Source organism: Leucoraja erinacea, chromosome 16, assembly GCF_028641065.1.
Source record: "Leucoraja erinacea ecotype New England chromosome 16, Leri_hhj_1, whole genome shotgun sequence".
NCBI classification, from domain to species: domain Eukaryota; kingdom Metazoa; phylum Chordata; class Chondrichthyes; order Rajiformes; family Rajidae; genus Leucoraja; species Leucoraja erinaceus.
Genome location: NC_073392.1, coordinates 45,575,666 through 45,588,902, shown reverse-complemented (window position 1 = coordinate 45,588,902; position 13,237 = coordinate 45,575,666). Strand labels below are relative to the sequence as shown.

The 13,237-nt window shown below is 46.7% G+C and overlaps 1 protein-coding gene across 1 annotated transcript in view; it reads right to left on the bottom strand.

Annotated features, from left to right (window-relative positions):
* The window catches only part of LOC129704907 (coiled-coil domain-containing protein 3-like), a 36,085-nt gene extending 24,623 nt beyond the window's left edge, over nt 1–11,462 (bottom strand). Inside the window, exon 1 of the mRNA XM_055648318.1 lies at nt 10,919–11,462. Within this exon, the coding sequence (XP_055504293.1) occupies nt 10,919–11,280 (362 nt within the window). The 5' untranslated portion in view covers nt 11,281–11,462. The remainder of the gene's footprint in view (nt 1–10,918) is intronic.
* Nucleotides 11,463–13,237: the final 1,775 nt, after the last annotated feature.

Below are 13,237 nucleotides of genomic sequence, written 5' to 3'. Positions count from 1 at the left end.
AAATGCCATGCAGGGTTGGTGTTTGAAGTAACTGACAATTTATTATGATGGCGGACGGCAGGAGTGGGGCGCCATTGTGTATGGCTGCTCTGCCTGCAGTCCGCCCTTTCACCCTTTAGTATTTTTATTTTTAGTCCTCTTAAAAACAAATGTTAGTTGGAGGTCTTTTATGTGGTGGGTGTGGGAGGGGAAGGGGAAAACTTTATTTCCTAGTCCCTACCTGGTTGGAGAGGCGGCTTCCCTCCGAGCTGCTTACTCGCCCCTTCCTCGCGGCCTACATTTGGACTGGAGCGGCGTTTCCCGTCGGGATCGGCCGGGACTACAGCTTTGGCAGCGGCACAGCGCTGAGACACCATCAGGGAGCAGGCGATGCCTTACCGGGTTGCCGTGCGGTAAGCGGTGATAGCCAACTCCAACATCCAAGGAGCTGTGGCTGTGGGCATCCAGCCGCGGGCGGCGCTGGATTTGGAACACCGCTGAGCCTGGGATCCGAGATCGTCGGAGTCGGAACTCCAACAGACGCGGCCTGAGGACTTCAGGAGCCGCAGTCTCCGGGGAGAAAGCTGCCGCTCCAGACATTCCAAGCCGCCGAGAAGTGTTCACCTGACGCCGGAGTTCCAGGTTTCCGGCAAAGAGGGCCTGAAAACATCAGACTGGCTGCGGAGGCCACAAATGGGCCCCGACCTGGAGTGATCACAGAGGAAGAGGAAGGACTGAACATTTTGATGCCGTTCCCCACAGTAGAAAATTTTAATTTTACTTCGGAGTCACGTGAGTGACTACGTGAAGAAGCCCGCTTACGGCGCATGCGTGTCATATCGCATACACGCATGGACGAGTCACACCTAGGGAGGACGTCCCCTTGAATGGGAGAACACAAAAAGCCGACGAACGGCAGGTAAGTGACTCTGCATTTCTAACTTTGTTGTAGGAAATGGTTCAGAGCAACTCACAGAAAGTCGGTGAGGAAGGTGCAGCACGTAAGTCGGGAAGGAGCCGAGGACCTGCAGCAGCAGCAGCCGACGCCACAGGAGTTACCTATGGAGGAACCAGCTGTGCCCGACTTGAACCCCGCGCCGGCAAAATCTACTGCTCGGCCGGGCGGGAAGGTAAAGCAAAAGTCGCATCACCTTCAAACTGGTATGGTCACGGAGCAGCAGCGAGACAGTACTTACCAGTACCGGAGAACCGACGAGCAGCTGCGGGAAATGGAGCAGCCAGGAGCGGCCAGCTTTACGGAGCTGGAAAGCCGCTACGAATGGCTGGAGGATATTCAGCCGCCGGCGACAGGTGCCCGTGAGTACCGGGGCCGTGAGGGGCGGCAGGAGAATGTCGGGCGGCCGGGAGCGACCAGTGCTGGGAGGCATGGGGACCGGCTGCGGGAACCGCGAGCGACTAGTGCCCGAGAGCACCAAGGTCGGCAGGAGCGGTCCGATAGAGTTAAGCACCCGCGATCGACTAGTGCCCGAGAGCACGGAAGTCGGCTGGAGCGGTTGCTGGATGAAATTATCCAGAGTGGCAGGCTCCGTGATAGGGAGCATAGCCACAGTGGGCATAATATAGGTCCCACAGCAGTTTCCCATAAAGGGCTGCAGGATATATCAGACTCCTCTGAGGAGGATATGGAAGGTCTGACTAGCTCAGAGTCTGAGCAAGAGGTGGAGCCATCTTCTCCCATTGAAGGGAAGAAAAATAACCTGCTGGACATGGTGGGACAGTACTTCCAGCAGGAACAAACCGGGAAGAATTTTGAGGACAGGATGGCTGCAAGTATAGAGTACATGTCCACCCACCAGCTGCAAGCTAATACGTTTGCTGAAGTGTTGGCAAGGCACTTACCACCGGGGAATTGTGCTGCGCTGAATGTAGCCAGTGTAAACCAGTGCATTTGGAAACATGTTGGGGCGGGCATTAGGAGTCAGAATCTTAAAATCCAAAATGCCCTGAAAGGTCTCACGGCGGGCATAACAGCTTTGGCCCGCACGTTAGAGAAGGTGGACATGACAAGTGATCATAAGGATGCCTTAGCATTATTTTGCAATGTGCAATTTGAATTAAATAATATAAGAAAGGGGGCTATTCAGCCAGCTCTAGACCCGAAGTTTGCCATATTATGTAAGCAAAGGGCTATAAAACCCCAAACCCTGTTATTTGGGGGAGACCTGTCCAAACAGGTTAAAGATTTGGATGAGGAGGCCAAGACTTTGGGGATGATTAGGGAAGCCAAAGGATATCTAGGGAAGAGATATCAACCTTATGGGCTTCCTAAGAAGGGTGGTTTCTATAATAGCACAAAGAATTGGAGAGAGGCCAGAGGTCCCCAGCAGCAGCAGCGTCCTTTTTTAGGGTTTGGCCCGGGACGACCACTGTGGAAGATGCGGAAGCCTGTACTTCAGCAGCTATCCCAACCTCAACCTCAAGGCCCTCCACAACCACGAATAAAAATGAGGAAATAACTCAATTACCACCGATAACCATGGAGGTAGGTGAATCTGGGGCTCCAGAATTTATAGGGAGCACGGAAGTTGGAGGGACATTGCAACTTCATTTGGAAGCATGGTGCAATATAACTATGGACAGATATATCCTTAGCAGTATTAAGGGATATCTGATAGAGTTTCTACACAAACAAAACCCTCCAGTACAACATACACCGGACAGAATATACATGCTTACTAAATTGGAACAAGCTAAAGCTCACATAGAACTACAAAGATTATTCATTAAAGGGGTAATTGAACAAACCAAACCTGAACAACAGGAGTTTGTCTCAAACATATTTATTAGAAATAAGAAAGATGGGGGTTGCCGTATTATTATTGATTTATCAACGCTTAACAAATTTGTGCAATATGTTCATTTTAAAATGGATACGTTTAGCACTGCTAAAGAGTTAGTTTCAGCAGGCTATTTTATGGCAAGTATTGATCTTAAAGATGCTTACTATACAATACCCATCAGAGATAGACATAGGCGGTTTTTGAAATTTAACAGGATTGGACAGTTCTGGCAGTACTTGTAGCTTTGCCAAATGGGCTAACGTCAGCGCCCAGGTTATTTACAAAAATTCTTAAACCAGCTTTGGCGTTGCTGCGACAACAAAAACATAGAGTAATGGCATATTTGGATGATATACTTATAGTGGGAAAAACTTATGAATTGGCATGTCAGGCAGTGGTTGCCACAAAGCAATTGTTTGAACAGCTGGGATTCATTGTCCATCCAATTAAGTCTAAATTAACACCATCAACTAATATTGATTACTTGGGGTTCACCATTAACTCAATTGATATGTTAGTGACTTTACCAATAGGGAAAGCCACAGAATTACAAAAGGATTGCACAGAGCTTATTAATACCTTTAAACCATCCAGTAGACGGGTAGCCAGGATGATTGGCAAAATTGTGGCCACATTTCCTGCCATACAATTTGGGCCATTACACTACCAAAATTTACAGAGAGAGAAAATAAGAGCACTCAAAATTAATAGAGGCCATTTTGATAGGCCAATGGAGCTAACAATTGAAGCTATAAAAGAATTACAATGGTGGGAACACAATGTTAAGTATGGCTCCAACCCAATAGTTATTGACAACCCGTCTGTGGTATTACAAACAGATGCCAGTGCAATTGGTTGGGGTGCAACGGATACCATCTCGAGCTGTGGAGGGAGATGGAATATTCAAGAAGCTAACCTACTAAATACTAAGGGTATAAATTACTTAGAAATGTTAAGTGCGTTTTATGGGCTAAAGTCTTATTGCTCAGGAATGAAACAGCAGCATGTTAGATTGCAGATAGATAATGGTGGCATATATAAATCATATGGGTGGAAATATATCAACATCTTGTGATAAATTGGCAAACTCAATTTGGCAATGGTGTATCCAAAGGAATATTTGGGTATCGGCTACTTATCTACCAGGGATACTTAATTCAGTGGCAGACGCCAGGTCACGAATATTTAATGAAAATACAGAATGGATGTTGGATAGAATGGTCTTTGCTGAAATCACAGTAAAGTATGGAAGACCGGATATTGATCTTTTTGCATCCAGGTTAAATCACCAGTTACCAAGGTATGTATCATGGGAACCAGATCCTGGGGCAGAAGCTACAGATGCATTTTCACTGCACTGGGGGAAATGGTTCATATATGCATTTCCTCCTTTCTGCCTCATCAATCGGGTACTAAGGAAAATTCAACAGGATTCGGCATCTGGGATTCTCATAGTACCTGATTGGCTTACACAACCATGGTTCTCGGTGATACAGGATATGGTGTTAGAACCATGTATGAATTTAAAACATAGTCCTAAGTTGCTGGTGCATCCGGTAACTCAGGATAGCCATCCATGTCATAAAAATATTGATTTATTGGCTTGTAGACTCTGAAAGAACCACTACGGGACATGGGGCTATCAAATAGAACTGTGGACATGATCACAGCAGCACAAAGAAGCTCAACACAAAAGCAATATTTAAGTCACATTAGGAAATGGACTAATTACTGTCATAATAACCATCTGGACCACAGAAATAAGAATGTTCCGGCAGTGCTAGAGTTTCTCACCAGTCTGCACTATGGAGGACTTAGTTACAGCACTGTGAATAGTGCCAGAAGTGCATTATCAACCTTTTTGTGGCAAGGATCAGAAAGTCAATCAGTGGGATCACATCCGCTGGTAGTTAAACTTTTAAGAGGCATTTTTAACACCAGGCCACCCAAACCAAGATATAACCAGATCTGGGATGTAAGTGTGGTCCTCAACATGCTTAGGAATTGGTCGCCGTCTACAGCATTAACTCTGGACACTTTAACTAGAAAAATGGTCATGCTGATGGCACTGGTCACAGCACAAAGGGTCCAGTCATTGCAAAAATTAAGACTGGATGGCTTGACTATGGCAGCAGGACGTTTGGTTTTTGTGATCCAGGACCTTATTAAACAAAATAGACCAGGATCAGCGGGGCAGGTCATAGAATTTCTGGCCTACCCGGAGGACGAACGCCTCTGTATAATGAAACACATTTTGTTATATATTGAACGGACAAAGGCTATCAGAGGCAAGGAAATGGGGCTGTTAATCAGCTATAAGAAACCATACCATAGGGTGTCTACTCAGACCATTTCACGGTGGCTGAAATATGGGTTAACAAAGGCGGGAGTGGACACTAATATATTTAAATCTCACTCCACCAGGGCGGCAGCTACATCCGCAGCAAAACGCCTTGAGGTATCCATGGACCAAATCCTCAGGATTGCAGGATGGTCGTCGGAGAAGACGTTTCAAAAATTTTATAATAAACCAGTTAGCAGTATAGCAACGTTTTCGGGGAAACTTTTAAGTTCTGTATCATAATTTATCCCTGAAGAACAAGGGTTTATGATTTGAATTAATAAATATTATTTATCGTTACGTTAAATAATTGGTATCAATGTTTTTTGTTGAATATCATTAACAATTTCTCCCAAACTACCAAGGCAGTTGTGAAGCATGGACTCGTTCCACGGCGTGAGGTCACAGAGCTTTGAAATCTTCACGTAGTCACTCGCGTGACTCCGAAGTAAAATAGTAAGATTAAACGAGAACTTACCAGTTTGAAGTTTGATCTGTATTTTATGAGGAGGAACGTTGAGGGAATACGTGCCCTCCGCTCCCACCCTCATATGGTCATATCTTAAACTGGTATCTCTTTAATAATCTTGCTATTTTAGGTCATTATAGTGTATCTGTGACCTCACACCGCTGCTTTGAAGGATGACACGCATGCGCCGTAAGCGGGCTTCTTCACGTATTCCCTCAACGTTCCTCCTCATAAAATACAGATCAAACTTCAAACTGGTAAGTTCTCATTTAATCTTACTATTCTGTTGTGGGGGGACGTTCATGTTGAATTCTATAATGTGTTGTGTCATTTTTCTTATTATTAAATTTCTATGGGTGTACGGAAACTTTATTATTTCTTTTATGTAAAGCACTTTGGTTTCAACGTGAGGATTTAAACATGCTATATAAATAACATTTACTTACTTACTTACTATTAAAACTGGTGCGCACCAAGAGACCAGATGAAGCTGACCTCCCAAAGGTGACTTTGGTATGGTTTGTATGTCATTTTACAAAATTACTCAGAATCATTAGAATAAAATTGGGTCTCAGTTACAGAAACTTGAGTAACAATAAAACGCGGAATTGCACAAAAACTTGATAAGCAGTAAACTGAGGTCTTGTACAGAATGGAACTCAGACGAGGCCATGGGCCAAGCCCTGAAATTCTTTCATTCCGTGATTGACCTCTGAAAAGTACTTTACTTTTAAAGAATTTTGAACATGTTGCTGTTAAAGGATTAGACGTTCCCATCTTTATATTTTGGGTATTAATGAGAAATTCATGTAAAATGGGGCTAAATTTCATCCCTAGCAGAAGCCTGACCAATCAGAAGCACTGTATAAAATGGGTCACAGGAATTGACCAATCAGCTTATCTGTGACCTGCTGTACCGCTATAATATGGGTACTGATTAAAGATTTTCTTGAACTCCAGATTGTGAAGTTTGCTTATTTACATGTTGCTGACACCCTCTCTCGTGCACCAGGGGCATCCAGTGAACGACACCCCTATGAACGGGATGAGTTTACGGTTCTCAACATTAACTTTGTTCCCACGGAACGATTGCGCCGTCTAGCCGAACACACACCTGCCGACGGCACTCTCCATCTACTTTCATTCATAATCAAGAGAGGCTGGCCAGGCAGGCAATCCAGCACACCTCTGGAGGTGCAGCTGTTCTTCTTAGTCCGTGATGAACTGGTAATACAGGCCGGTGTCATAGTTAATGGCCACAAAGTTGTGATCCCTTCATCACTACGTGACGAATACTACAAAGAGGCACACAGCGGCCACCCAGGTACCGAGGCCACGTTGGCCCACAAACAGAATATGTTTTACTGGCCCGGTATGGCCAAGTACATACGGGACAAGGCAGCCTCCTGCCTCATCTGCAACAGCCTGGCACCGCACCAATAGAGACAGCCGCTGCTACAACAACCTCCACCAGCACTGCCCTGGACATCGCTGGAGGCAAACATTTTCGAGTGGCACAGTAAACATTATCTAGTCCTGGTCGACTCCTATTCTAACTGGTTCGAATTTGATTTACTGCCTTCTATCACATCAGAGATGGTCATTCAAAACCTACGGAAACACTTCTCCACATTCGGTACACCTGTCCATTTGCAGACCGACAACTGAAGACAGTTTACCGGCCACGCGTTCAAACACTTTGCCAACCGATGGAATTTCCACCATGTCATGAGCAGCCCCGAATACCCTCAAAGTAACGGGCTCACTGAACGAGCCGTCAGATGCGCAAAACAGCTAATGGAGCGCGCCCACCTAACCAAGTCAGATGTGTACCTCGACATTTTAAACCTCATAAACATCTCTAGAGACGGGGTCCTGCCCAACGCCTGATGTCCAGGACACACCAGGAGAATTGTGGGGTGCCACAGGGATCTGTGTTGGGTCCACTGTTGTTTGTCATGTACATCTATGAACTGGATGATGGTGTGGTAATTTGGATTAGTAAGTATGCAGATGATACTAAGATAGGTGGGGTTGTGGATAATGAAGTAGATTTTCAAAGTCTACAGAGAGATTTATGCCAGTTGGAAGAGTGGGCTGAAAGATGGCAGACGGAGTTTAATGCTGATAAGTGTGAGGTGCTACATCTTGGCAGGACAAATCAAAATAGGACGTACATGGTAAATGGTAGGGAATTGAAGAATGCAGGTGAACAGAGGGATCTGGGAATAACTGTGCATAGTTCCCTGAAAGTGGAATCTCATGTAGATAGGGTGGTAAAGAAAGCTTTTGGTGTGCTGGCATTTATAAATCAGAGCATTGAGTATAGAAGTTGGGATGTAATGTTAAAATTGTACAAGGCATTGGTGAGGCCAATTCTGGAGTATGGTGTACAATTTTGGCCGCCTAATTATAGGAAGGATGTCAACAAAATAGAGAGAGTACAGAAGAGATTTACTAGAATATTGCCTGGGTTTCAGAAACTAAGTTACAGAGAAAGGTAGAACAAGTTAGGGCTTTATTCTCTGGAGCACAGAAGGTTAAGGGGGGGACTTGATAGAGGTCTTTAAAATGATGAGAGGGATAGACAGAGTTGACGTGGATAAGCTTTTCCCACTGAGAGTAGGGAAGATTCAAACAAGGGGACATGACTTGAGAATTAAGAGACAGAAATTTAGGGGGTAACATGAGGGGGAACTTCTTTACTCGGAGAGTGGTGGCTGTGTGGAATGAGCTTCCAGTGAAGGTGGTGGAGGCAGGTTCGTTTTTATCATTTAAAAATAAATTGGATAGTTATATGGACGGGAAAGGTATGGAGGGTTATGGTCTGAACGCAGGTATATGGGACTAGGGGAGAATACGTGTTCGGCATGGACTAGAAGGGTCGAGATGGCCTGTTTCTGTGCTGTAATTGCTATATGGTTATAAGATTTGTTAGGGGCTTGGACACGGTAGAGGCAGGAAACATGTTCCCGATGTCGGATCAGTCCAGAACCCGGGGCCACAGTTTAAGAATAAGGGGAAAGCCATTTAGAACGGAGACGAGGAAACATTTTTTCTCACAGAGAGTGGTGAGTCTGTGGAATTCTCTGCCTCATAGGGCGGTGGAGGCAGGTTCTCTGGATGCTTTCAAGAGAGAGCTAGATAGGGCTCTTAAAAATAGCTCAGTCAGGGGATATGGGGAGAAGGCAGGGAGGTACTGATTGTAGATGATCAGCTATGATCACATTGAGTTTCTCCAACATTTTTGTCTGCCTTCGATTTTCCAGCATTTAGTTCATTCTTAGACGTTTTGCAGTGATGGCTGCATCTGCGTTACTTTCTGTTGGGGGTGGGGGTGGTGAGGCGGGGGGGGGAGGGGGGGCCTGAGTCCAGGCCCGTGGCAGCTCCTGATAAATGATATGTTCCTTCCGCGGGTGCTGCCTTCCCGCTGAGTTCCTCCAGCACTTTGTGGTTTTTTTTGGCCCTGAAGTTGAAGGTGGATCCCCCTGTGTGTGGTGGCTCAGCGGGTCGGGCAGGGGCTCTGGGGAGAGGGTTACGGTTCTGGTCGAGACACTTCTTCAGACAATCACAAGTACTCTCACCGACGAGAGTTCAGTTCAGTCTGAAGAAGGGTCTTCTCTCCTTGTTCGCGCTGACACAGGAGTAAGCTCCACCGCCCGCTGACTCGCTCCGCTCTATGATCTTTGCTCTTGAGCTGGCCCCCTCACTGGTCAGACGGAGAGCACCAGCAGAGTTTAGCGGGCCGGCAGGTGCTGAGATGGCAGTCGGTTCCGCTGTCCGGTGATGGAGGCCACTCGTAGCCACGGGAGCTGCTTCTCTCCCCGGCCACAATGCGGTGGCTCCGCGCCCGGAGCGTCGCTGCAGCGGTGAGTGAGTGTTGCTGGCATGAACCCGACCCCCTCCTTCTCAACGCTCCCGCAACTTTATCCCTGGCTAGACTCCCCACACGCTGTGAAAGGAACTCTCCCCGGAATTGTCATGTTGCTCACGGCACGTGACTCAACTATAATTATTTATTTATAATTCTACGAAAAGAAATTCCCAATTGGGCCCCGCACCTCCTAAAGGCCGGCCCCGCGCACACTTCACAGAGGCAGTATCTCTCAGCATGTGTGAGAGGGAGGGAGAGAGACACACACACACACGGTGGATGTGAAATCTCACCTGCCTGTTTCAGTGACAGCCACCCGCCGCCAGTGAATGAAGCCACCCCCATCTGTCTCCCCATCCTCACCCTCGACTCTCCCCACTCCCCTCACTCTCGACCCCCCCCCCCCCCCCCCCCCCCCCCCCCCCCCCACAACTCCAGTCCCGTCCCGACCCCCTGGGAAACTGAAGGGAGCGACAATCTGCTGCTGCCTTCCCGCTGAGTTGAAGAGTTCCCTCGGTAGACTCACGATACACGAAGGTAAACGCACGGGCCACTATGTTCTTACAACGAGTTAAAATGTTTCAATTCTTAACCACAAGAGTAAATTTGACTCGTGGAAAACTTTAAACAGCTTTGAATTTTTTCAAGAATTGACAAGTTTCGCCGTTAGGGCCACGAGTCTCTAAGTTGCGTCCACGAGTTCCGACGTTACAGCTACGTTAATCGTACATTGTGTCAACTCGCACCGTGAGACAGGGGTTTAAGGCATTATTTGTGTTTTTTCTTGATTCCTTTGGCATCTAAAAAGTTTCGGAAGTGATAAATCTGGCTATAAAATTTAAAAATCGCGTGGCTTTTTACATACAAAAAGAAAACGCCTATGAGGCCAGATTTACAGCCAGATTTATCACTTCTGAAACTTTTTAGATACCAAAGGAATCAAGAAAAAAACACAAATAATGCCTTACTGGTTGATGAAATACAGTGAGCAAATGCGATAATTCCCAATATTTCAAATTCCGATATCTGCATATGTTCGTCAAACACTTTACCTGTCCCTTCAGCTCTCGCTTCTCTATACCTTCATTTCGCTTCACGTTTGGAATTCTGAAGTTGGGGACATGTCTCTCACACTTACCCCGACTTCCACAATTTTTTACAGCGCAAAAATTCAACATTTTAGCGGTTTTTAACAGGTAGGAAAGTACGCGTTTCTTGCATTAATAACATATATCGGAAGTTACGGATGTCCTCCAGATGGATTTAGCGGCTCCGTGCGTCAAGCCCTCCCGCCCAGTGACCTTGCGTGCAACCCCCTATTGTCGGCGGTGTAGGTCAAATAAAGTCCGCCTTTCGGGGGTGCTGGCTTGACAGAATGAAGCAATCCCCCCCCTCACCCAGCGACCATACACGACCCTCTCTCCACCATTCACCCACTGCCCCCGCTGTCCTACCTGACGAAGATATAATAGGTGTTATTTTCAAAGACGTCGAGGAAGTAAGGACTACATAAGGCGGCGCCCAGTCCAGTCAGGTTAAACCTGGTCCCAGTCGCCCCCAACTGCCACCGGTGCGAAGATGGGTTACACAACAGTTCAAACTCCGCCGAATACGGTTCTGGATAGTCGGATGGGATGAACTCGCTGTGGGTAATGACTTTCTTCTTGTAGACGGCCAACACCTTCGCATAGACGATTTTCTCGGCCAGTTCGGCTCGGCACAGATTACTCTGCGACATCTTGTATGTCGATAGGCAAGAAAGGTTCCAGACTTCCCCAATGACCGTGAGGAGCAAGAGTGCGCTCACCCAGCCCATCCTGACAGCGGCCTGACAGAGCCCTGTGGTGGCAGTGGGTCAGAACGGTCCCTGCAGATGGTGCGATGCTCTGTGTACTTGCTTCTTTTGTAAGGTTCGGGTTCCTCTCAACTTTACCTAAACCCTCCCTGCGTCACCCTCACTGTCCCTCGACCACTCTGCGCCAGTTGAAGGTGTGTCAGAGAATGCAAATATATAAAGGAAGGCTATCTATCGACTTCCGTGGGAGGTGCTGTGTGAATGGCTGTGTGAGAGAGAGGGAGCGAGAGGGAGAGAGAGAGGGAGAGAGAGGGAGAGAGAGAGGGGAGAGAGAGAGGGGGAGCGGGCGAGAGAGAGAGAGAGAGAGAGGGAGATAGATAGAGAGAGGGAGATAGAGAGAGAGAGAGAGAGAGAGAGAGAGAGAGAGAGAGAGAGAGAGACTCACAGAAGCAAGACAATTTCTCGAGGGGTTTGAGTCGCCAGCATTTTCTTAAAGCGACGGCCACCCTCTCCACACAACTGGTCCAAACATTTCCTCTGTTCATGAGGGTTTTGCGAACGGGATGAAAACAACATCTCGGGCTCATGTCATTGCGGACTTGCCTGGGTTTCCAGACAGTTTCTGCTTCGACATTTTTTTTTTAATGTTACTAAAAAAATGCCTTATTTTACGGGAAAACTGTTAGAAAACACAGGGGCAAGTTAGGCTAAGACAACGCGTTCCTAATGGGATGTTCGATTTTAATTTGGTTAATTTGGCAATTGACTCCTAACAAGTGCTCATGCATGTGGTTTGAAACATTGCATAGTTATATCTAATCTTCCCGAGGATTGGACACCGTAAGGGTGAGTTAGCTGAGGGTTTCAGTACTTAATTCGCAAACTATTTTATAGTTAATATGAGAAAAACGTAGCAATTGGAGGCACACGGAACTGCAGATACTGGTTTCTTGAGCAAAACACAAAGTGCCGGAGGAACTTGGTGGGCCAGGTAGCATCTGTGTATAAAAATGGACAGGCGACGGGTTGGGACCTTTCTTCAAACAGGAGAACTTATTCAACGTTGGCATACTTTGAGAGGTTGTTGTAATGAAGCAGTGGGCCAAGAAGAACTGCTTGGGTTATTGTCACGTGTACCGAGGTACAGTGAAACGCGTTTGTTCCATGCTAACCAGTCAGCAGAAAGACAATACATGATTGCAGTCGAGCCATTTCCACTGTATAGTTGCACGATAAGGGAAAGGCGTTTAGTGGAAGGTAAAGCCAGCAAAATCCGACCATGGATAGTCCGTGGGTCATCAAAGAGGTAGATAGTAGTTCAGCATTGCTCTCTGGTGGTGGTAGTAGCATGTTTCAGTTGCCTGATAACAGCTGGGAAGAAACTGTCAGGAGATGAATCTGGGGGTGGGCGTTTTTACACTTCTATATCTTTTGCCTAATGGGAGAGGGGAGAAGAGGGAGTGGCCAGGTTACCACTAGTCCTTGATTATGCTGCTGGCTTTGCCAAGGTGAGGTATAAATGGAGCCAGTAGAAGGGAGGTTGGTTTGTGTGATGGTCTGGGATGCAAAGTTCAAAGTGCTGGATCAACTCGGCAGATCAGACAGCATCTATGGGGGGAGATGGACAAGCAACGTGTCATGTCTGAACATTTGTTATTAAAGTTCTCAGACTAAAAAAGGCTCCCGACAGGAAATGATGCCTATTCATTCCCTCCTCAGCCTGACCAGCTGAATCCCTCCAGCACTTTGTGATTTGCTTTCCTTTGTATCACCTCCTCCATAGCCACCAATGGACCATTGTGGGCTCCTTGGTCATTGGTGCTCACTCTGAGTTGTTCTGTACCTTTTTATACCTCTGGTTTCCCTCTCTCCTGACACTCAAAATGGAGAAGGGTCTTGACCCGAAACATCACTTATTCCTTTTCTCCAGAGATGCTGCCTGCCCCCCTGAATTACTGCAGCAGTTTGTGTCTCTCTG